Source organism: Typopeltis vanoorti, chromosome 15, assembly GCF_054136105.1.
Source record: "Typopeltis vanoorti isolate ZY-2024b chromosome 15, IOZ_Tvanoo_1.0, whole genome shotgun sequence".
NCBI lineage: Eukaryota > Metazoa > Arthropoda > Arachnida > Uropygi > Thelyphonidae > Typopeltis > Typopeltis vanoorti.
Window position 1 is genome coordinate 26135882 of NC_143563.1, and position 26027 is coordinate 26161908.

Below are 26027 nucleotides of genomic sequence, written 5' to 3' on the forward strand. Positions count from 1 at the left end.
GTATCATCAGCACACGAATTGAGCATCTGTCAGGTCCTTTTCAATATCATTAATATATAGACTGAACCACGTGCCAAGCTATGATTCCTGAGAAACACCACTGGGGTCACATTAAATCTGGTAAATTCATACTCACTATATACCACTTTCTGATACTGATCCATCAGTCACCCACTTATCCAAGTCAATAGTTTATATTCCAATCCCATATTTCCCTATTTATGCAACAGTCTTATGTGGCATCTCAGCAAAATCTAACAGTATTATAGTGTAGCCATTCCCTTTTATCCAAAACTCAACCATAACATAACCTCCTATCAGTAAACCCATGCTTCTCTTTGCAAAGTATAGCTTGTCCATCAACCCATTTTCCAATGAGAGTTCTTACCAACTTCTCTAAAATCATCACCGCTTCACAGATACTGATAAGTCAGTAGTTACACACATCAGTTTTTGCACCAGTCTTGTACAATGGAACTATCATATATTCTGTGGGATCTTTCCTCAGCTGAGACTCAAGTTACACTAACATGTCAAGGGCCAAGACATTTCCTTTGAACATTCCTTTAATACATGTGCTGACATCCCATCTGGCCTTCTTGCTGAAGTAATGTGACAGCTCTCGAACCCCATTCTTATGCACCTCTGTCTTTTCATCCAATGCAGTGGTAGTATTATGCACTATGTTATATACACCTAATAAACAGATCTTAGCAAAGTGCGCACTTGTTATTTGACAATCTTATCTACTTCTGACACAATGTTATCATCTGCATTCACTAAAGTTATTCTTCCACATACATTATTTCTTTCACTTGCAACATGGACTCCCCCATCCCCATTGGTTATACACACCAGAAATCTCTAGGGACACATTTAGATAATTCCTCATTTAGGCAACTTTTCAAAGCTTCCCATGCACTCATGAACTGATACCACTGGACTAAAGATAGTATTCTCTTGAGTTTTGTCATAATTTCCAGGTTTCTTGTTCAGCATTTAGCCTGTCGTAATTGCAACATCCATATAGTTAGCTACTTCCTGTCACCAACTGGTGGCAAAACATTCATTCTTTAACCTGAAACCCTTTCTGACACTATGATCAAATCTAATACACTGATCTCGAGTTCCCTTTTTCACATGCTGCATGAGAAAGTTGTCTTACAGCAGTTCATAAATTCTCCTTTATCACGAGGTTTCTCTTCTATCCAATGAATGTTTGGATAATTTAAGTACTGAAAGAAATGATAGTAGTGGCAGGAACGAATGATTTAAAAGGAGAAAAAATTGCTATGAGGACTTGAAGGAATTACTAGAGGTAGCAAAAGAAAAGAGTGAGAGAGTTAAGATAGTGAGTCTGTTGCCACGGTATGACAGAAAAGAGTTGAGAAGGAGGGCCATAATTGCAAATGACTATGTGCAGGCCATGCAGGAGGAGTGGTCTGGGGTGAGTTTGATGGGAGAAAGGATTTATATAAGATGGATGGTTTGCATCTGAATGGATTTGGTGTGCAGAGACTGGAAAAAGTGTTGTTGAATGAAGTGAAAGTGCAGAATCAGGGAAACTAGAGTTATTAAGGGTGGGGGGGGGATATGCAGACATCAGGGAGGCAGTTGAGTGTAAGAATGTGCATAATATGCCCAAGCTAGTACAAAGGACAACAAATCAGAATGGGATTGTTAGTATAAGGAATCAAGATTGGGTGGGACTAACGGGCTTCTGCATTTCATGTATACTAATGCCAGGAGTATTAGGAACAAGAAGGAAGAATTTTTGGCCTTGGTTGGATCTTCCTGGCCACAGGTTATTGGCATTAGTGGAAGATGATATAGCTAGTGGGGTAGAATGTGAAGGGTATAGTGTGTTCAGGAGGGACAGAGAGATTAAAATGGGGGAGGAGTGTTATTGATGGTAGCTGATGAACTGCAGCCAAAGAGAATAGAAGTTGAATTGCAGGATAGAGAAAAGAGCACATTTGAGGCTATTTGGTGTGGAATTGAGACTAGCAGAACAATACATGCAGTGCTGCTATAGACCAGATGATGGAATAGATGGTGAAGATAGTATGCATAAGCAAATAGATGCAATGAGTGGAAGGAGGGTAATTATGGGGGATTTCAACTATGGTAACCTTGATTGGAAGGAGGAGAGGACACATGAGAGGAAGGAATTGGATTTTTTGCAGTTTTTAAAGAATAACTATCTGAGACAGCATGTAATGGAAAACACTAGGGATTCGAGAGTGCTTGACCTAGTAATTGCATCTGACAATTACCACACATTTAGCCACCTGGGAGGCGACTAAATCTGTCGATATAGTGGAATTACTGAGCGAGCATTTTGCAAGAGTATATCATCCAGGTGGTGACATTGCAGGAATGAAGGAACCAATAGCTTATACAGAAATTGTGGTGAATGAAGTGGAGGTGAATAGACTGTTACAAAACCATAATGTGAATACATCTGTGGGATTCGATGGTATACCGCAGTGGTATTCAACCTTTTTTACTACCCAAGCTACTTTTCTAAAAAAAGTTATTCGACGATCTACTCTCTTATATAGATCACATTGAATCTGATATCTGATTACGCACAAATAAACAACTAAAAAAAATACACAACTAAAAACTTTGTGTATTTAAAAATTTATTTATCACTTTTAATTATTTTTATATAACAAAAAAAAAAAATATATATTGGAATAAAATATTTATTTCTCTATTTTGGAAAACAAGTTAGAAAAAAACAACAGATTGATTACAAACTCACAACTTACAGGAAATGGTAGTTGATTAAAAAAAAAAAAAAAAAGTTAATGTGAAATTTGGCATCGTTTGGATCTCGCAATATTTTCATAGTCAAGTTGATATGAAGAAGTGGCCAATCGCAAATAATCATCCAAATGATCATTTGTAATTTGGTTTCTTAACTGATTTTTTATGACAGTCATATTTGAAAAAGAGAATTCTGACAAGTATGTCGATCCGAAATATGACAGAATTTTTCGCACAATATCAGTTAATATTGGGAATTTTTCATGTGCATACCTCCAAATGACTTCATTGTTTATTGATTTTAAATGTAAACTATTCTGAATGTTTATTATCTCAAGTTCTACTTCAGCTTGGTTTACATCAAACAGCCCACTAATTTTATTTGAAATTTCTGTGATGTTCAAGTTTTCTTGAAATGGATTATTGATAAAAGATTTTATTTTATTTAATCGAATTTATTTCTTCTTCAACTAATTCTATTTCATGAATAAATTCTTTTAAATCATAGCAAAGCATTTCTTGATTTTGTTCAAAAAATTGTAATAAATATAGGAGATGTCTAAATTCGTGGTCATTTATATTTTTCTTTAATAAAAGTATTGTTAGAAAATGTTTATTGAACTTAACATGTCAATTAAATTTTTATCTCTACCTTGTAACTCTAAAAGTAAACTGCTTAATTTCGTACAGAAATCAACTAAAAATGATAAGTGTAACAACCATCTTTTATCACTCAATTGTGGATAAATATCTCCTTTTTCATCAAGAAAATTTTTTATATTGTTAATTAATACAAGAAATCTTTCTAAAAATTGACTTCTGCTAAGCCAGCGAGCATTATTGTACAATAGAAGTTCCCTATCATTATCTGCCTGTAATTTAAATAACTGCCGTTGCAAGGCTTTTCCTCAAACAGAATTTACAATTTTAAATATCAAAAACATCTTTTACTACACAGTACTTGTTGGTGAATAATACAGTGGTGCGTTAAAAATCTGGATATATGTCATCGTTTTTACATAATGAAATGAAGCCTGATTTATTACCTATCATTGCAGGAGCACCATTAGTAGTAATAGACACAGGTTTAAAAAGCGGAAGTTTGTGTTGTTTCACAAATTCATCAAATGCCGAAAAAATGTCTTCTCCCCTAGTCCTTCCCAATAATGGTATAAATTTTAAAAGTTTTTCTTTACTTGAATAATCTTGAAATACCATGCGAATAAATACCATTAACTAAACAATATCAGTGAAGTCGTTTGATTCATCAAATTGTAATGAAAACACAACACACCGGTGAATGTCTGACATTAACCTGGCCTGGAAACTTTTCTCCGGCAATTTGAAACCTTGTTTCCTAGAAGTAGTCTCTCTCTCTAGTGACGTCTAAAACTGAGAAGCTCCTTTCTGGAAGCGAGAAACTCCTCTCTCAAGCAATGTGGATCCGGGCAGTCTCTTTGACAGCAATTCTGGAACTGGCACCCCTTCTGCTTGCTTCAGTCCCTTTTTATTAGGCCTCCTCTGAGACCTCGCATGAAGTTTGGCAACCCCCAAAGAATCAGTATGAGTCTTTCATCTTAAGTTTCAAGTTCGGCACGCCTTTTGTCCTTCTCCGCTTTCTTTTGATTGTAAGTTGCCAGCCATCGGAAAGTTGTTTGAACTCTTTCTGACTGACTTCGGAGATGTTTACACTTAGAGCCTGCAAGCCTTTCTCATACATACAAGTTTCAATAACAGTCTTTCTAATGCTGCCATGTACAGCTTCGGCGACAAAAACATTGCCTTTTGTTTTTAACACTCTAACATATTCTTATTAAAGTAGTATATACAGTTAGCTTCAAAAGAATTATTTACAAAAACGTCAAATACAAACTATACCAAGACAAACAAAGTTTATTTTTTTACAATATTCACATGGGACTTAACCTAAGTAAAAAATTGATGTAATGTCTTGGAATATTTAATATTTAAGCTACAATCGAGTTTTTACACTCTGCTTATAATCGTATTCACTCGGCTCGCTGTTTGACTTCCACTGATCCAAATTAATTCATTTACCCGGACTTATAAGAAAATTACTGATTTGACAATTTTAACGAAAAATAAATAAACACTAGCAATACACTTAAAGCAAATTAAATATAATACCAAATAATGATAAATAAAATATGTAAGTAAGGAGGAATACACAACAGATCGACCAAAAATCCCTCCACGATCAACGGGTTGAACACCTCTCGTATACCAGTTCAGGTCGTATGTGAAGCGGCTAAAGAATTGTCAGTGACCTTGACCATTTTGTTTAATTTGAGTCTCAGGTCTGGGTTAGTCCTGAGGGGGTGTAAAGAGGGGAAAAATAGTTCCACTGCATGAATAAGATTCCAAGACTGCTGTTGCAAATTACCAACTGATCAGCATATCAGGAGTTCTTGTCATGGTCTTGGAGAAAGTAGTCAAGAGAAAAAATACAGGAATGGATAGATGAAAATGGGATACTGTATGGGGGACAGCATGGTTTTGTGAAGGGTAGATCATGCCTCAGTAACTTGCTCACGTTTTATAACAGAGTGACGGCTGAACTGGATAAGGGTAATGGGTTTACAGTGATACTGCTGGACCTTGCTAAGGTCTTTGACAGGATACCACATGGAATTCTAATCAGTAAACTGCAGCATATGGGGGATGGATATTGGCTTGGTGAGATGGATAACAGGGTGGGTGATGGAGAGATATCAGAGAGTAGTTTATTCAGGAGTAGAGTCCAAAAGACGGCTTGTGACAAGTGGTGTGCTGCAAGGTTCTGTTCTTGGACCACTACCATTTAATTTGTTCATTAACGATATAGGAAAGGATCTCTGAGGAACTGTTCATTTGTTTGCTGATGATGCAAAGTTGGGTAGAGCAATAGTGAATGCACATTATGTCAAATTTTTGCAGGATGATTTGAATAGATTGGAGAACTAGGCTAAGGAGAATGGATGTCAATTTACTGTGGCAAAAGGTAAGGTTATGCATTTTGGGGTGAAAAGATTAGCAGCAGTATACCACATTGGTTTAACTGTACTCCAGGAGATTGACGAGGCCAGGGATTTGAGAGTTGAAGTTTAGGGGGCACATTACAAAAGTGGCTAAATCAGCTCATCAAATTACTTGGTTACCGAAGAATACTTTGACGAGCAGAGACAAGCAAGTTATTGTTCCTCTGTATCGAGCCTTGATAAGACCCCATCTTGACTACTGTGTCCAGATTTGGGTGCCAGGGTTTCTTCTTGATGGGGAGGAGCTGGAGAGGATCCAGAGGCAAGTGACTAAGATGATAGCGGGTCTATGGAATGAACTTTATGAGAACAGGTTGAAGATTTGTAGGTTGCAGAAATTGGTTGATAGGCAGAAAAGGGGTGATATGATTGAGACATTCAAATTAATGAAGGGTTTCTATGAGATTAATTCAGAGGATATTTTTGAGAAGAGGACTTTTGATACTAGCACTTAGTGCAAAAGAAAATTTAAAGAAACGACACGTGCAAAATGTTTTAAAACTGTAATCAGAACTATCTATCTATCAGAATAAATCCACATACTTGCAATCTGTCCTCAACTGGTGGTGGGAGGACTAGGGGACATCCATGGAAGCTGGGCAAGAGTGTGGTTAGTAAGAGTGTTAGAGCTCGACTTTTTACTTTTAGAGTGGTGAATGAGTGGAATAAGCTGCCAGAGTCTGTTGTGGGTGCCATGACTGTGAATGAGTTCAAGGCGAGGTATGATAAATACTGTGTGAATGTCGAATGGTTGTTCTTTACATGATGTTAGGGACTCCCTCGATGAGTCTATCGACTCCTTGGAGTTGCCCGTAATAATATATTTGTCACCTTGTTATGGTACATAAGCAAGTTGATAAAACATGACCTCCCTTTAACAAATACTGTTGGTGGGAGGACTAGGGGACATCCATGGAAGCTGGGCAAGAGTGTGGTTAGTAAGAGTGTTAGAGCTCGACTTTTTACTTTTAGAGTGGTGAATGAGTGGAATAAGCTGCCAGAGTGTTGTGGGTGCTATGACAGTGAATGAGTTTAAGACAAAGTATGATAGATACTGCGTGAATGTCGAATAGTTGTGATGGACATGATGTTTAGGGCCTCCCTCGATGAGTCTAAGGACTCCTTGCAGTTGCCCATAATAATAATAATCAGGATAATTTGGTGATGCATTTCATTGTCATCAGCACCTGAACCACCAGACTATAGACCTGGTGACAGCCAACCATATATTTCCTCCTATTAGCCTAGACTTCACACCAGATAGCTTTAAATTCACTCCTACATAGGACATTACTACTATTATTGCTTTCATGAGTTTCTACTCTAAGTGGACACAAATCATCCGACATCATTACTAGTACCTCCACCTTCTATCTTTTCTGTCCTTCCTAAAAATACTACACCCTTTACACTCAATTCCAGCTGCTACACATGACTCTGATAACCAGGTTTCACTTATGTCAATACTTTTAGGCCAAAACATATTTATGAAAGCAATGAACTCTACTCCTTTGTTTCTATGTTTCCAGCATTTGAGTATAGACCTCCTGGCTTTTTCATATACTTGCAGCTACAGTCTGCTTGGGCAACCTTCTCTTTTTTGTACACAGACACACTCAAAAAAATTCTGAACCCAAAGTGTACATTTCCACTCCTTCACCAGATTCATAGTGCTCAATGATATTCATATCATTGTCACTTTTGCACACCATATTTGAACTTAAACACATATCCACATAGTTACTTCGTATCATACATCTTATATAAGATATCAGGAGGGTAGGCATCTCGCAGGCTTCTTTGAATTTTCTTTGATACTAGCACTTAGTGCAAAAGAAAATCTCAAGAAACAACACGTGCAAAATGTTTTTAAACTGTAATCAGAACTATCTATCTATCAGGATAAATCCACATACTTGCAATCTGTCAATCTAAATTGCATAATCTGGATATAATCTTTGTAACTCTCCTTTGCACCCTTTCCACAGTTTCTTTATCCCCTTAGAACCCAGGTGACCAAATCTGTGCACAATAATCCAGTTGTGGTCTTATCAAGACCTTATAAAGAGGAAAAATGACTTCCACATCCTTATATGTCAAGGTTCACTTCAACACTGCAGTTATCCTATGAGCTGTATTTGCAATTTTTGCTATGTAATCTTCGTACTTCAAATTCCTATCCACTATTATGCCAAGATTCCTAGCCCTATTAGTTTCTTGTAGTATAACTCTGCTAATACACTACTGGAAATCTCATTATACTAAAGTGCATAACTTTACACTAACAAATATTAAACTGACAACTATTTTCATCTGCCCAAATTTCCAGCCTATTCAAATTATTCTGTAAGTGCTAGATATCAGTAGCATTACTGATTGCCCTACCATCTTCACATCATCAGCAGCAAGCAATTACATATCCCATTAGACCCTTCCTAATATCATTAATAGAGTCTCCGTAGCTCAGTCAGTATAGACTGAGCTACGGAGCTCCTCACGAAGCCCTTTGGTCAGAAAGACCCGAGTTCGATTCCCGTCCAAGACGCGAGGAACTTTATGGTCTCTTTTTGACTAAAGGTGAGTTAGCTGGTCTCATACGGAGGTGGGGGGGGGGGGGAAGAGTTCACCTGGAAACTCGGTTTTCGTCCCTCAGAACACACGTGGATTACAGTCACGAATAAGTCCCAGCAATATGCCAGTGGGGGGTTGGGGAAAGCGATGGTGAACTACTCTGTAAAAATCTCACCAGGAATACTTTGTGGGCAATGCTTACAAAGTCACCTATGGTCGGAAATGACTGAAAGGGAAAACCAGGAGGAACATCATTAATGTATAGAATGAACAACAATGCCCCAAAGACTGAAACCTGGAGAACACTGGTTACCTTAAATTTGGCAGATTTACACCACTGTTTGATATCTGTATGCCACTCATCCTTATATCCAAGTCAAGAGTTTATATTCCCAATGCATTTTTCTCCAGTTTATGCAAAAGCCTTTCATGTGGTATCAAATGTCTTAGCAAAATCCAACAGTATTATAGTGTATCCATTCCCTTTATCCAATTCAGCCATAACATTGTCATAAAATATGAGCAAATTGCTAAAACATGGCATTCCTTTAGTGGAAAGTATAGCTTATCTGTCTATCCATTTCTGTATGTGTATTCTTAGCAACTTCCCTAAGTTCTTCACCACAACACCAGAGATGCTGAGAGGTTGGTAGTTAGACATCAGTTTTTGCACTACTCTTGTACAATGAAATTATCATACATTCTTTCCATTCCTGTGATATCTTTTCTGAACTGAGACTCAATTTTAATACAAACATATCAAAGGCCTAGCCAATTTGGCTGAACATACCAATAACATATGTGCTGATATTCCACCTGTCCCTAGTGCTGAATTCTTATCCAGGTTATGCAACAACTCTTCAACTTCATTCTCATCCAATGTAATAATAATAATAGTATCACTTACTGAATGGGAAAGATACCAGCACTGCATAAGAATCTCTTAAATGAGGCAATATCTGAATGTATCCCTACAGTTTGAAGAATAAATAGGGTGGGAGTAAAATGGATATGCAACCTCATTAAGCAAGAGATCCATAAGAAGAAGATAATGTGGAAAGAATATCGTGAGAAGCACAGTGAGAGGAGTTATGAAATATATAAAGCACAGGCCAGAAAAGTAACAAGTATTGCATGGAAAACTAAATCAAGAATATGAAAAGAAATTGCTACTGAATGCAATCCAAAAGAATTTTATTGTTAAATGCCACAAGCAAAAGAAAAAATTAATGTGGTAGAATAACTACTGAATGTAGACGGTACTCTAGTGTCAGAAGCTAATGAGAGTGTTAACTTTGCTAAGATATATCAAACAGGTGTATGTAAATTGCAGAGTGCTATTATTTCAGCATGTAACCAGTCCTAACTGGAACTATACATTAATTATATGATATTAATTAATTATTATATTAATCAATTATACATTAATTAATTAGTGACTTCCCAGGCAAGCATGGCATGATCACTGTCACCAACTGGTGATAAAATAGTCATTCTTAACAGAGATCCCTCTCTGATGCCATGAACAAATCTAACATTCTTTGACCTCAAATTCCTTCTTTAAACATACTACTTGACAAAGTTGTCTAGTAACAAACTCAATGAATTCTGCTTCCTGCTTCATTCTTATCATGAGATTTCTCTTCTATCCAATGAATGTTTGGATAATTAAAGTCACCCATTTAGTGGTCACTCTCAGGGAAAATTGGCGATGCATTTCATCGTACTCTGTAACTGAACCTCCAGGTCTGTAGCAACACACCACCATATATTTCATCATGTTAGCCTCCACTTCACACCAGATACTCTCAAACTCACTGCTATATGGGACATTATTACCATTATTGTTTTCATGCATTTCTACTCTAACTGGACTCAAGTTGTCTGATATTAGTAGTACCCCACCCTCTCCTATTTCTTCTGTCATTCCTAAAAATACCAAAATTAAACTCGATCCCAGTTACAATATCTGATTCTGAAAGCCAGGTTTCACTAATGCCAACAATCTTAGGCCACAACGTATTCAGTAAAGCATACAGCTTGCCCATTGCTATCATTGCCCTCCTCCTTAATTTAGTACTGTTGTATCTGGGTAGCCAACCTACTATTTTCGTTCTCTCACATTTCTTTCTCACCACTTAAATTATTAGTTACAACAAGAACTACCATCTCTTTTCCTTTTTTTTTATTTTTTATTTGTCATATCTTTAATTTTCACTCCCTGGGAAGCTAGAAGTAGTGATTCACTCAGCAAGTGCAAATTTTATGATTGAATAACTACTACATCACCTCTTTTTTCTTAGATTTTAATTGCCTTAACTTGTTGTTGTTGTTATTATTATTACCAAGTTCTTTGCTTTCCTGCTTCTTGTTCCGATTCATTTTCTTATCCTGTCTAAGTTTCATTAAATTTTCCCACTTTTTCCAATTCCCTGGTCAATTTTCTAATAAATTATTTTAATTGGGATATTTCCAATGTCAGATTATCCTTGGTTATATTATCATCATCACTGCAGCAACATTTCTGCTCATCAGTACAAAGTCTTAGTAGTAACATTATAATATTAATAACAGTAGTAGTAATATCACTAAAGCTAACAAAGGTCTATTACTGTCATCCTTGACCAAACAGCTTACCTAGAAAAAAATGAGTATTATTATCTTACAAGTACACATACTAATTGATAAACTACAATCCAACAAACCACATTAAAAACAGAATTAGTGAAGTCGGTTACCATGTGGCCAATGGAAACCTTTTAAAGCATTATGCCTGTGTCCCTAGAATTTACAGTCTTCCAAAGATACATAAAATAATGTGCCACTGAAGCCGATAGTAGAAGGAATTGATAGTCCTAATTCACTCCCTGGGAAGCTAGGGAGTGAATTACTTATTACTTAGCCAAGAAACTAGCACCAGCACTCAAGGAGTTGGCAAGGCATAAACAAAACTAAGTATGTCATGCTTAGTAATGAAGATTTACTAGTCAGCTTTGATATAACTGCCCTTTTCAAAAATGTCCAAATCAATGACACGGTTCTTCTACAGAACAAACCTCTTCCAGATATCGCGACTCTCTTTCCTCTGATTATTTTATGTGGCAAAATAACTTCTACCTCTAAAAAAAGTACAGCCATAAGTTCAGCCCCCCCCCCCCCCCAAGAACTAACTTTTATATGTAAGATTTTGATTTGAGTAGCCAGCTCTAGATTCAGTGATTCTAAAAGAAAATTTGGCCTCATAACCACCAAACTTTCAATACCTCCTAAGCCACCAAAACAAACAATACAGATGCACCCAATTCACCAATTCACGTGAAAACAATATCAATTTTCCTTCTCTGGACACACCTGTCACGTCTTCTCTGAGGATGTCATTCCTTCACAGTCTACCATGATCCCCCCCCCCCCCCCCACACACACACACACTGTATGTACCTATACCACCATCAGTCATTAGCACAAAGAGAGAGCTCAAACAATTTGCTGTGATCAGCAGTATCTAAAAAATAAGCTTCAAATAAGAAGCAAAAAATTTATAAAGATTGGCTTATAACAAGTAACTTATCAATAAAGCTATAACCATTACTTATATTATGGGAATATCTGAGAAAATAGAACACTGCAAAAACACAATATTAAGGATACATGCACAAAATTAAAAGTATACTCAGCTCTTACAAAGATTCCTCTCCGTTCCCTGGCCCACCAAGGGATATATCAAATCCAATGCCTCCATAATTCTACATAATTAATAAGTAATCTATAATTAACTTACAAGGCAGCAGTTAAAAATGAAGTACAGGAAGGTGGTTTGATGTAAAATCAGGTGTTTGACACTATCTCTATTCTTATTCATCATGTATATAGATCATGTTATGATAGTGACATTAAACTTGAGAATCGGAGGGTTATTATCAAATTTAGTTCGTTGCTTTATATCGATGATCCAGAGAAAGTCTGCAAGATTCTTTAACTAAACTGAATAAAAGCTGTAACAAATTTGGCATGAAAATCAGCCAATAAAAAAAATCCATCTCACCAATCCCATTTTCCCTTTCATGTTAGGTTAGGTTGAATCACCTGTCATAAGTAACTTGCTGCTTATAAACCTGCTTATTACTTATGTGGTTAACAGTGGCATTGCATACCCATTTCGGTTGGGTGTGCTGTTGTGGCTTATGCAACCTGTGCTACAAAATTCACATCAATCTGACCACTTGATTGCATTTTTATCGATGCATGACAGTTTTAAGAGTGTATAGTATATCGGTGCATATTAGAAAACAAAAATGAAGGAGAATGCTGTATTTGGTTGGAATATTTGAATTACTCAAAGGTATAAAAATTGGAAGAGGAGGTTGAGGCTTACCTCCTTTGATTATAATACTGTTTCCCATTGTAAACATGGGCAAAAAAAAAAAAAAAAAGTTAAATTTATCTAAAATTATTAAAAACTTGTCTATATTATATATAAAAACTTGCCTACCACGTCAGTACACACTTCACGCACACAAAACAGTTGAAACTCAGAAAACAAAAACATGACAAATTCTTGGTTTGGTTGACACAATAACCAATCACAGCTTCTAGATGCTATTGCTCAGAGCAGTTTCTGAACCACACTTCTGAACTACTAGAATGCTAAGAATTGACCTGCCACCACCTGAACATCTTTTCAAAGGGCTCAAAGATGTATGTATTTCGAATGCACACCTGGGCTATTAACATGAATGTGATGCAATGTTTACATGTTGAAAAGTGTCCTCTTCATGAAGCATTAGTATATTGTGTTTACTTTTAGGAATCATGCAAAAATATAATATCGGTGAAATTGCTATTCGGTGGATGAGCACCACACACCTAGCACACCCTGAATCTTTACCCCTGGTGGTTAATCCTATCTGTATTTAAAAAAAAAAAAACTAAGAAAATAGGCAGGAACACGGAAAACTTCAATGCATTCTCAATGGAGAACCTATAGAACAAGTAAAATATTTCACCTAAATATTTAGGTAGAATTTTTTAACGAAGAGGGCAGAATAAATATGGAAATAGGCACTAATATAATAAGCAAAGCTCATATGATGGGTTTTAGTCAGTTGGATAAATTTATATGGAATAACAGAGAAATCAGCCAAAACAAATATGGCAGCATTGGTTTGCAAAACAATGTTTAAACCACTTTTCTTATGGGTTAGAAATAATACTACTGATAAGATTAGATATTATACATATGAGAGTTCTGAGAAATATTAGGAGTGAATGGCAACAAACAGAATTGGAGGAAAAAAGACTCAGAGGAAGACCAAGGTGTTAGTGAATTGAATGCATACAAAAGTACTCTAGAAGGCTGAAATATAAGAGCTGATAATATTGGAATGCTGACAAGTGAGAGAATAACTTGGAGGAAAACTGGTGACAGGACATTAGTTATTAATAAAAACTTAACCACATGGTACTGTCATAGTATCCTGTATACCTCTTGAGGATGAATATTAGGAAACTGATGATAATATCTTATCACCATCATATATACCACAAACAGGTGTACATGATTAAATTTGCATTTGCACTAGCTTCCTATTAAAAGTTTTCTTCTAAATTACTCTTATTTGTCAGATCTCAAATATGATTACATCTATCATTTCAGTCTTCTAAGGCACTTCTAAATGTGTCAGTCCACCTCTGGATCTTTTTTGTTTACTAGCATCAAACACATTTTGCTTAGCTTTCCTTTCCCTCTTTCTGTGTAAGTGACCATACCACTACCTTATGTCAGTACTGCTTGCACATTCTTGAATGTGCAACAACATCAATTACTCTTCTAAGATCTTCACTAGAAAGGATTTCATCTCTCTCCCCCCATCGTAAAATACCTCTAAGGAGTAACTCAGCTGGATCAGAGGGGGAGGGAGAAATCTCCAAAAACATTTGAGACACATTTCAGTAATATGCAGTCTAAGTTCAATTTCATCAAATTAAGCTTCTTCACTGACTCACCTCATTTTCCCCAGTTACTCCATATAATTCTTTCTGCATTATTGTATGTATGTTGTATTCTAATGTCACATCACATAGACACTACCAGATGTGTGTCTCTTTTTGATCTAGAGTGATCAGAAAAATCTTTTCGGTATTTAAGGTTGAACAGCCCAAAATACCTCAAAGTTTTTAATATATTTCCAACTGTTTTCAAAGTGTTTCCTGCATAATTAAAAAAATCTCATGTCATCTTTTGCATACCCACATTCCATATCCCCCCCCCCCCACACACACACACTTCTGCCCAAAAAAAAGACTTGCATATTTGCATCATCTAATTGCAGACATCTTGCTCTCATCTTAGGCTTGTCCAAAATAATAATTATTATTATTCGTGACACCTCCAAGGAGTCCGAAGACTCATCGTGGGAGGACACCTATTGCGCAACTCTTCGTCTCCACCTCTACCACCAATCAGCAACATCAGCACCATCTACTGGCCACTACCACCACCACAGCTAGTATTTTTTTGTCTGTAACTTGTGTGTTCTGAAGGGCCGATTTGTCTGTATGCGGGATGAAAAACCCTGCTACCTCCGTATGAGATCGGCTAACTCACCTTCAATTGAAAACGTCCATATAAAGATTCCTCCTGTGATGACGAGAATCGAACTTAGGCCTTTTCCAATCGAAGGGAGAACATGCCGTCGTTCTTCCAATTGCACTACAGAGGCGCTTAATGAAATCCAATAATACTCAGCTTTTACAGGAAACCTCTCAAGACTACAGCTGTTCTATAAAAAGGTACTTATGTCATCCACCTTTTGAATACATACATACAATGGAAGAGTTAAGAGAAACAAGCTATTAGTCATGACATCTCAAAGGAGCTGATTATGTCATGCTCACAAAGTCCTTTGTGAGCAAACTCCCATCCCATCGCCTTTCTCTTGAACCTGACAATTCAATGTCAAGTTTCTTCTAACAGATTTTGTTATATGAAATCTGAATAGCTTTTTATTCCCAACATTCTCTATCAATGCCTAATACTTCCAAAACTTTTAGTAATGATTGGAACAGAATCAAAATCCTAGCAAAAATTAACCCAATATATGAACTGCTTTTCTTTTCATTCTATAAATCATTAAAGGTGCCAGCCTGGTTGGCCGAGTAGTTAGCATATCCGCTCTCCTGCCAAAATGCTGTGGGTTCAAATCCCACTGTGGGCATGGATGTTTGTGATTGTCTGTGAAAATACTAGTGGTGGCGGGCAATAGATGGCATTGGTGTAGCTGTGGTTTGTTGTAGTTGGTGCCCTCCCTCGATCTTTGGACTCACTGGAGGTGTCAGGTAATAATATTACTGCACTATATAATACAAAAATGTAACCTCTATATCATCTCCTATAAATCATCTCCTCCTTGCTTCAGCTTGTTGCATCTCCATTACTTCGATACAGGCAGTCTGTCCATCGCTTTCTTGGTCTACCAATTTTATTTATTTATTATTATTTTTAACGCACATTACTTTCAAGTCTCAACGAAATCCAAACCTGACAGAATACATGGGAAATGACTGCAAACTGGAGAAGGTCAAGAAACTTTGGAAAAAGAAAAACGTGGTGAAATATGCTACATGGAACATTAGAAGCATATGCTATGCTTCTAATGTATCTTCTAATAATAGACTACATAAAGAAGAACTGGATAAAATTTTAAATGATGAAAATATAGAAATTGCAGTTCTTACAGAAACAAAAGAAACAGCTAACTACAATATCATATATAGTGGAGTGGACAAACAAATACATGCAAAAGCTGGTGTAATGATTTGGATCCATAAATCAATTAAAGCAAAAATAACTCATACATACTGGAATGAAAGAATATTAGAAGTGCCATTAAAATTAAATAAAGAAAATTTAACAGTTTTGCAGTGTATGTCCCTGATGAAGGAAAAGAAGAAGAAAATGATTACTTTTACAAAGAGTTACAAGGAATATATGAAAAATTAAATAAAACAGATCATATAATTATAGCCGGAGATATGCCAGAATAGGAATGAAAAAAATTAACAATATAATACAAAAATTTCGAGAACCAACAGTAAACAAAAATGGAAAGTGACTCATTGATTATACAATATATAATTAAAAATAATGAATACATTTTATAAACATAAAAATATACATAAATATACGTGGTGTGCAAGAGGACAAAAATCAATAACAGACTACTTTATAGCAAATGAAAAGGCAGCAAACTGCTTCCTAGACGTTAAAGTTAGAAGAGGGCTAGAAATTGACACAGATCACTATTTAGTACAGGCAAAACTAAGATTTCCAAAACTGCTACAAAAAAAAAAATAAACAAACTAGAGAAACAAAATCTAATTACAAAGTAAGACTACTAAATGATTCAAGTATAAGAAATTTATACCAACAGAGGATTAATAACTACTTAGAAAAAATACAAGAAAATGAAGACATTGAGACAGAATAGAATAATATAAAAGAAATTATCGCATCAGCAGCATATGAAAGTCTAACAACACACAAAAAATATCATAAAAATAAACAATTACATATATGGTACAATAAAATAAAAACAATTGAAAATAAAAACGCTGGCTTTTAAAAGATGGTTAAGTAGCAAAAAACAAGAAGATGAAATTGAATATAAAAAAAGACTAGCAATAGCCAAAAAGAGAAACCAGAAAGAGCCACAGAGAAAGCTGGGAAAAATTTGTATATCTAGAAAATGACATATACAAAATAAGACCCAGTGCATACAAAACACTAAAACACATGAATGCAGATATAAAAGAAACTGCAAATATAAATTATGAAATAGATGTAAAAGAATTCTTGGATTACTTCACAGATCTTTGGATGGATAATACTGGTGTAATTATTTTTGATGCCAAAAATAATTACACCAGAAACTTACAAAATACCTTAAATGATATGATAACAATGAAAGAATTCAAGGACAACCTAAATAAAATAAAAAATGGCAAAGCAGCAGGAGAAGATGGGATAAACTCCGAACTGTATAAATTTGCTGGAAAAAATTTCAAAGATAATTAAAATTTTTAAATAAAATATATACAAACGGACAAATACCAATAGAATGGAATACAAGCATAGTAATACCTATATTTAAAAAAGAGGATAAAACAAAACTTGCTAACTTGATAAAACAAAACTCCAGAAGTATTAGTTTATTGAATACATGCTATAAAATATATAGCAGAATGCTTAATGAAAAACTAAAAATATATACAGTGAAAAAATATTATTAGAATGTCAAAATGGATTTAGAAAAGGATGCTCTGCAATGGATGCAGCTTTCTGTTTAAAACTAGTTATAGAAAAAAGAAGAGAATTTAATTTGGAAACTCATCTTTTATTTATAGATTACGAAAAAGCATTTGACAAAGTAAAAAGATATATACTATTTGATATATTACAAAGAATAAATATACCTAATATTTTACTACATGCAATATTGAATGTATACAAAGATAATGAAATAAAAATAAATGAAAAGTTGTCTGAAAAACAATCTATAAACCAAGGGGTAAGACATGGATGCCTCCTCTCTCCAACACTTTTCAATATTTACATTAACAAAATATTAATACAGTGGAACACCTTAAACAATCAAGGTATAGAAATTTCCCAGAATAACAAAATAAATACACTATTTGCAGATGATCAGGTAATAATATAAGATAAGGAAGACAATTTACAAAGAGCAATATATAATTTAAACATTATAGTAGAAAGTTTGGAATGAAAATTTCAATAGATAAAACTAAAACAATGGCATTTTGTGGACAAACTCCAGTTAGAAGCAAAATAGTTATTAATAATAAAATAATAGAACAGATAAATACTTTCAGTTATCTTGGATGTGAAATATCACATGAAGGAGAAAAAGACAAAATTAAAAACTTCAAAATTTTTTCGGATTATAGGCCTGATAAATAGAGCACTCAACCCAAATATAGTACAAAAAGAAACGCACTTGAAAATATACAATACTTCAGCAGTGCCTACATTATTATATGGCAGTGAAATTTGGGCAATAAACAAACAAGATAAACAAAGAATAAAAACAAGTGAAATGAGATTTATGAGAAGAACTGCAAAATACATATTATTAGATCAAAAAAGGAATGAAGACATTTTAAGAACTAAAAACAAAATCAATAGAAGAAAAACTAAACAATTATAAACAAACATGGATTGAACATGTAAACTGAATGGCCAACACCCGACATCCTAAACAAATACTAAAATATAAGCCAATTGGAAAGAGAAGGCAGGGTAGACCTCAAAAAAGAATATTGGATGGATAATGAGACTGGAACAGACCAATATGGTCTATACCTGTAATTAGTGTTATGATGATGATTATTTTTTATTTGGTTCCCAGTCTCTTGCTAGTTTTACTATTCTTTTTGGGTGCATCCTATTGACATGATAATTCCATTCCAATCTTCTCTTTTTATCCATGACAATTAAAGATGCCAAAAAATTATATTCTTGGTTTAATCCTTTATCCAAGTGTAAGCAAACAAAGAAGTCTGTGCATGAAGTATCTTCATGACTAAGAAGCATCCTCTGCATTTAAATGCAGAGGATACCTCTCCAAAAACTCACCTGAATCACTCTAGGACAGGAAACTAAGCAGTGGTTCCACCCAGTGACATGCAAAAACCCACAACCAAGTAGAACTTCTTATTCCCCAGGAAGCCAATGACAATCATTAATAAATATCATTGGTGGGAGCCACACCTAGAAGTGATACTTCTAAGGTTGAAGTAATGCAATAGTCATATTTCCCATATAAAAGTAGATTGTTCTTTCACTTCATCCTGCATTATATTTTCACTGTTCACAGTTATTCCTAGGTATTTAAATTTCATTACTTGTTCCCTTATTTTTTCATTAATTCCAATTTATGGGACAAGCATTAATAAATATCATTGGTGGGAGACATACCCAGAAGTGATACTAAGATTGAAGTATGCAGAAGTCATATTTCCCATATACAAGTAGTAAAAAGGTGTCAACACCTTATTATTAAAATACTCTGGATCATGGATAGATGTTGAAAGGTTTTCCCACTTGTTTCAACTATTAATTAAGGATGCAAAGAAATTATATTCTTGATTTAATCCTTTAGCCAAGTGTAAACAAACAAAGTTTGCATTTGAAGTATCTTCATGACTAAGCTACTTGTATATAGAGGCTAATGACTTCAAATTAATCGCTTTAGTATTCCATGTAGTGGATCTGGCTCCCACTGATGAGACCTCAATAAAGATTGAAACCAGTCTAGGCAGTGGTTCTTCCCATAATGCTTAGCACACCCAAAAAAGGATGTGTGTTTTGCATTATGGGATGATAATAAGGCAATTAATGTGAAGTTATTAGCCTCTATATGCAAGTAGCTTAGTCATGAAGATACTTCACACACAAACTTTGTTTGCTTACACTTGGATAAAGGATTAAACCAAGAATATAATTTCTTGGGCATCTTTACTTGATAGCTGTACCAAGAAAAACATTTCAACAGGTTTTATCCATGTGTTTATAGGTTGTAATTGACATTCTTCATAAATCTTTTCATTTTTTATTCTATCAAATTTTGTTTTGTTAATTATTTTTCTTAATATTTTCATTCTTTTCACATACGTATGTCAATATTGGTCAGACCACTGATTTATGCATTCTTACTTTTGTTAGATCTTTATTTTTCCATATAGTTGAAATTAGACACCTTGACATTTATTAGTACCATCATTTTGTATATTGGTTTAAAATATTAAATATGGAAATAGACAACAGAATCAACAAAGCTGGTATGGTAGGAAGTCAATTGAATAAATTCATATGGAATATGAATTTATTCAATTCTGGAGTCTTGACAAGTAACACTGATTTGGAGGAAAATTGTAGATAGGGAGTTAGTAATGATGTAAATTTTTCTTGTACAGGGTGTCCCAAAATTCATGCAAGATTTAAATTTAGTACCATTTGTTCGGTAAAGCATTGCCAACGAGAAAAAAAAAGACAGCGTGACAGCTGACAGTTCACGGTTATTAAAAATGGAGCGCTACACGAAAGAACAACGCATTTTCATTGTTGAGCAATATTTTAAAAATAATGAAGATTTGGCAGCTACAGTTCGCAATTTTCGTACAAAATATGGTCTGAATAGTGATTTAACTTCATCAACTGTGAAAAGATTAATTAAAAAATTCAAGGAAACTGGATCAATTAGTGATCTTATACACTCTGGCCATCCTTCAACAAGTCGTTCAACAGAAAACATCGAAGCAGTTCGTGAGAGTGTTGCCGAGAGTCCAGGAACATCAATTCGGCACCGTGGTCTTGAATTGGGCATTTTGAGAAGCTCTCTACAGCGCATTCTCACGAAAGATGCAAATCTTTCGTGAGAATAATTTATATGTGGGGGAATCAATGCCATCCACTATGGGACGAACATATCATCCACGTAACTTCGTTACGTGGATGATGTGTTCGCTATTTGGCCACATAGCTCAGACTCACTCCACTCCTTCCTAACACACTTAAACAACCGACACCCCAGAGTCCAGTTCACCTTAGAAAAAGAGGAAAACAACACCCTCCCCTTCCTAGACACTTTAATCACCCGCCAGCTTGATGGATCTTTGGTTTTCTCTGTTTACAGAAAACCCACCCATACTGGCAGATACATTCACCAGCAATTCCCCCCCCCCCTCACAACAATATGGGGTTATAAAAACACTATATAACAGGGCAAATTAATCTGCTCAGATGACAAGGCCCTAACTACTGAACTAAACCACATCCACAACACTTTCTTAGCCAATGGCTATAACCCCCCAAAAATCCAAAAATTACTCAAACCAGTAAACCACAACCCCCCCTCCCCTCCACAATAAAGATTACCCCAAATTTATCACCATCCCCTACATCCAGGGCACCTCTGAGAAAATAACCACTATCCTCAGAAAATATGACCTTATTTCTTGTTACAGACCATATAAAAAGTTGGCATACCTTATCTGCTCTACCAAAGACCAACCACTTCCCCTAGACCTACCTGGTGTATACCAGGTCCCTTACAGCTGCAAATTGTCCTACTTTGGCCAAACAGGCAGAACAACAAATATCAGGATTTCAGAACACAAAGACTACATCCGGTTTCACCAGTACAGCCGCTCTGGGCTGGCAGACTATGCCCTAGATACCCACCATAGAATTCGTTGGAGGAAAACAAAAATAATACACCACAGCAAGTTTAAATACAAAAGATTATTCAAGGAATCTTCAGCAGCTCTAAAAAACGTTCCTAACCTCAACAAATTTGGGTGCATGAAACTACCCCAAATTTGGGAGACTTACATTTTGAGAGCTTCAGCCCAACTGCCAAGTCAACCAAATTAACCCACCAGAGGGCACCATTAGGACTTTAGGAACAATATTAGTTTCTTGCTTTCTTCCTCAATTGCTTTTGTTAGTGCCTGCGTGCACATACCATATCTTTATGTTCCTGAAGATGGCAACGTGACGTTGCCAAAATATAGAAGTTATTTATTAAAGTTACCTTTAATTAATATACTTTATATGCATTGTTAATTCCGTAAACTAATTACCAGTTATGTATGACCAACGTATAAGTCTTGCTACTAGAAGAGCCTTTCCAATATTTTTTTTTGAGTCGTCATCTTCAAATTCCTGACATGTATCCTCAAGGGGGTGTACAGGATATGATAGTACTACATCATTACTAACTTCCTATCTACAATTTTCCTCCAAATCAATCTGTTATCTGTCAAGACTCCAACATTATCAGATCTTATATTTCTATCTTCTGTCTTTTTATGAGTCTTATTTCATGTCTTCATATTTGGCTATATTAGTTTAATCTCATAAATGTTTATTGAATACAGTTTTCTTGGTTTCTGATAATGCTTTTATTTCTTTAGTAGACCAGGGAGTCTATCTTGTTTTGTATTTTCGAGTTTCCAGTGTATAAATCCTGAACATTATAAGTTTGGAGGTTCCTGTATATAAAAAAATATATTTGTATTACTGTGGATAACACTGCATCAAAAATAAAGCTAACTAAGGAGCTTTAAAATACATATATATAAATGAATATTGCATAATATAAAAATTTAATGGTCACCATTAAATTGTTACAATTTAAAAGAACATCACTGAGTTCAGTGTGGAACTGCTCTATGGTCTTCTGCTAGAAATTATGAAAATGGTCCTTACCATTATTAGAAATACTTTAATCCCATCAGTATCTATTGCTGACAGCCTAACTGTTTTGGGAGTTGGATGCTCAACAGTCATGCCTGACCAAACTTTTGAATTCAGTACTACTCGCAAACTGCCTTGTGTTCGCATTACTGTAAGAGATATAATACCATCAGCTCAAAGTTCAAACATTTGTCTGTTTAAAAATATTTTACAAAGATAATTCAGTTAAAGATTCTTTCTAGTCTAACAATATTTTGCCTTATCGTATTTTGTTTCATAAGATCACATTTTGTATCTATCTAGATAAAAATCTGTATCCACATTCCAAATTCTCCCAGTACACTTTTCAAAGCGTTATTTGAAATGGACAGAGAAGGGCAACATTACTATTAGAATAAAAATTTTCATAACTAAAAAAAATAAGTAAAAATAAAATAAATAATCAATTTAATTATTATTTTTTTTAATGATGACTGCTTAAAAGAATCTGACTTGTTTTTGTCTTCTTTGTTTTGGTGAACACCTATTATGCTAATCTGGTACTTATCTGCTACTTCCTTTTCTGTTCCACTGATGCTTCTTAAATTGATTGTGCCGATCTTGAACTCTGCTGATGAATTGAAGTTTGTTCCAGTAGCTTACTTTTCACTGTTTGCCCTGGTTCTCAAATAAAAACAGTGGGGATCTTGTTGAGTAAGGCAATGCCCAGATATTATGAAATTCCATCAAGTTGTAGTACCATCATTTCTTATGGTTTAAGAATACAATTTAGTCAGCTCAATCACAAACTGGTAACCAATCCTCTTTCATTCAGTATCCTGGTAGATACCTGATGAGGTTCCCCAAAAGAAAACGAGGATTGGACATTAGATCAGAAGCCCAAGTTAGTTCTCCATATTAAGTGACCCCAATATTCAACTCTTCAGCTCTTAATAAATCCAATACAAGTGTCTAGGACTCCATTTTCAAAACCTACATAACAAATAAGATACTTCACCTATCTAGGTAGATATTTAGTGAACATAGCAAATTAAACTTCGAAACAGACAACAGAATTTAGTAAAGATGGTGTGGTAAATAAACAGATAAATAAATTTATATGGAATAAGATATATTATATGAACTGAAATTTCAAACGAGCAGTATTCAACATGTTCAACAGTTGGGTTAGAACTAAAACAGCTGATTAAAGACTAGAAACTAGATATGAGAGTCTGAAAAAAATTGAAAGAGTGATTAGATAGCATTAATAGCTTTTTCTTGCTTTACACTCCAGCTTGTTCCATTGAAATAATACTTCAATGCAAGCAATCCATCCATTTTTGGGAAAGGGAGGAGGAAATCCTCATTTCTTATTGTGTGTGTGTGTGTGAGCGTATTTTTAAAACTATTCTATTAATATGTTCATTCCATTCAGATCTTTTCTTTTTTTTATGGGTTGAAACTGACATTCTTCATAAATCTCGATTTTGTATCCATTCTACATTGTGTTCTGCTGTAGCCTTTGGATTGCTGCAGTACGACCTTTGCTGTCCTTGTGTGTAATAGACCACAAACCAACCAATCAATTTATACCATCAAATTCTGCATTATTTTTCTTAATGTTTTAATTCCGAATGTGTTTATTTGCATTTTTTGATGTTTCTGTTCATTTCACATTAGTCAGATGGTCAGACTACCGATTTATAGATTCTCCCTGTTTATTTTGTCAGATCCTCCCCAGAACACAATGTAGAATGGATACAAAATCGAGATTTATGAAGAATGTCAGTTTCAACCCATATAAAAAAAAAAAAAAAAAAGATCTGAATGGAATGAACATATTAATAGAATAGATTTAAAAATACGCTCACACACACATATATATAATAAGAAATGAGGATTTCCTCCTCCCTCCTACCCCATCTGGACTTCTGTGCCCAGTTATGGGCACCAGGGTTTCTTCGTGATGGGGAGGAAGTGGAGAGGGTCCAGAGACGAGTGACCAAGATGATAGCAGATCTGTGGAATGAACCTTATGAGAATAGGTTGAGGATTTGTGGGTTGCAGAAATTGGACGATAGGCAAAGGAGGGGTGTATGATTGAGACATTCAAATTACTGAAGGGTTTTTATAAGATTGATCCAGAAGATATTTTTGAAAATATGACTGGTGGTGGGAGGACTAGGGGCCATGCATGGAAGCTGGGCAAGAGCATGGTTGACAAGGGTGTTAGAGCTAGGTTTTTTACTTGGAGAGTGGTGAATGAGTGGAATAAGCTTCCAGAGTCTGTTGTGGGTGCTACGACCGTGAATGAGTTCAAGGCAAGATATGATAGATACTGTGTGAATGTTGAATAGTTGTTCCAGACATGATGTTAGGGCCTCCCTCGATGAGTCTGTCGACTCCTTGGAGTTTCCCGGAACAATAATAATAATAATATTGCTGAAATTAAACATTTGTGATATTTATTAGCCTTTGGGGATTGTCCTTTTACTTCAAATGTTCACTCATCAGTTATTCCTAGATATTTAAATTTCATTACTTGTTAGAATATTTTTCCATTTAGTTCCAATTTATACCTTACTGTTTTTTTGTTTTTTTTAATTTTACAATAACCATTGCTTTTGATTTCTCTGTTGAATTTCCATATTAAAAACTGCCTTTAGAAGTCATTCTTCAAGTGATACTGCATATTCAACCAAATTAAAATTTTTATTTTTTAATTTAATTAAAAAATAAATTAAATTAAATTTAATTGGCAAGTACAGGTATGGCAAACCCGAGGTAGACCAAGTGCTATTAGAGCAATTCAAGAGGGGGGGGGGGGTGATGATTCTTTCCTCTCAAACTATATTTTCCACTACCTACTAAAAAAGCAAGTCTAGTTGCCTCAAGGTGGCAGCCCTACCACTAGGGACACTGGCTAGTAATTCAAAGAAAGAATTCATGGACTGCTCAAAATAGAAATGACCCTAGACTGGCTAAAGGTTCCAAATGGAAAAAGATTATCACTTGGTTTTGCTACCTGAAATGTAAGTTTATCTCACAAAGAAAATCATCATCATCATCATCATCAAATTCCTGCCATGTACCCTCAAGGGGTGTACAGGATTTGAGAGTACTACATGAAAAAAATTACATCATTATTAATTTCCTATCTACAATTTTCCTCCAAATCAGTCTGTTACTTGTCAACACTCCAATATTATCAGATCTTATATTTCTATCGTCTAAAGCACTTTGTACCGTATCAATCCACCTATATCTTGGTCTTCCTCTCGGTCGTTTTCCTGCCAACCTGGCAGAGAACACTTGTTTTGCTAATCTTTCCTCGCCCATTCTGTTTAAGTGGCCATACCACCTGAGATTAGCTCTGCTAACGC

General features: G+C 35.2%; 1 protein-coding gene across 5 annotated transcripts in view; it reads right to left on the reverse strand.

Moving 5' to 3' along the window:
- The window catches only part of RanBP3 (ran-binding protein 3), a 282159-nt gene that overhangs the window by 6516 nt on the left and 249616 nt on the right, over window positions 1–26027 (reverse strand). For all 5 annotated transcript variants that reach the window (XM_090404725.1, XM_090404727.1, XM_090404724.1 and 2 more), the window contains one exon: window positions 22675–22811. In XM_090404725.1, the coding sequence (XP_090260851.1) occupies window positions 22675–22811 (137 nt within the window). The remainder of the gene's footprint in view (window positions 1–22674; window positions 22812–26027) is intronic.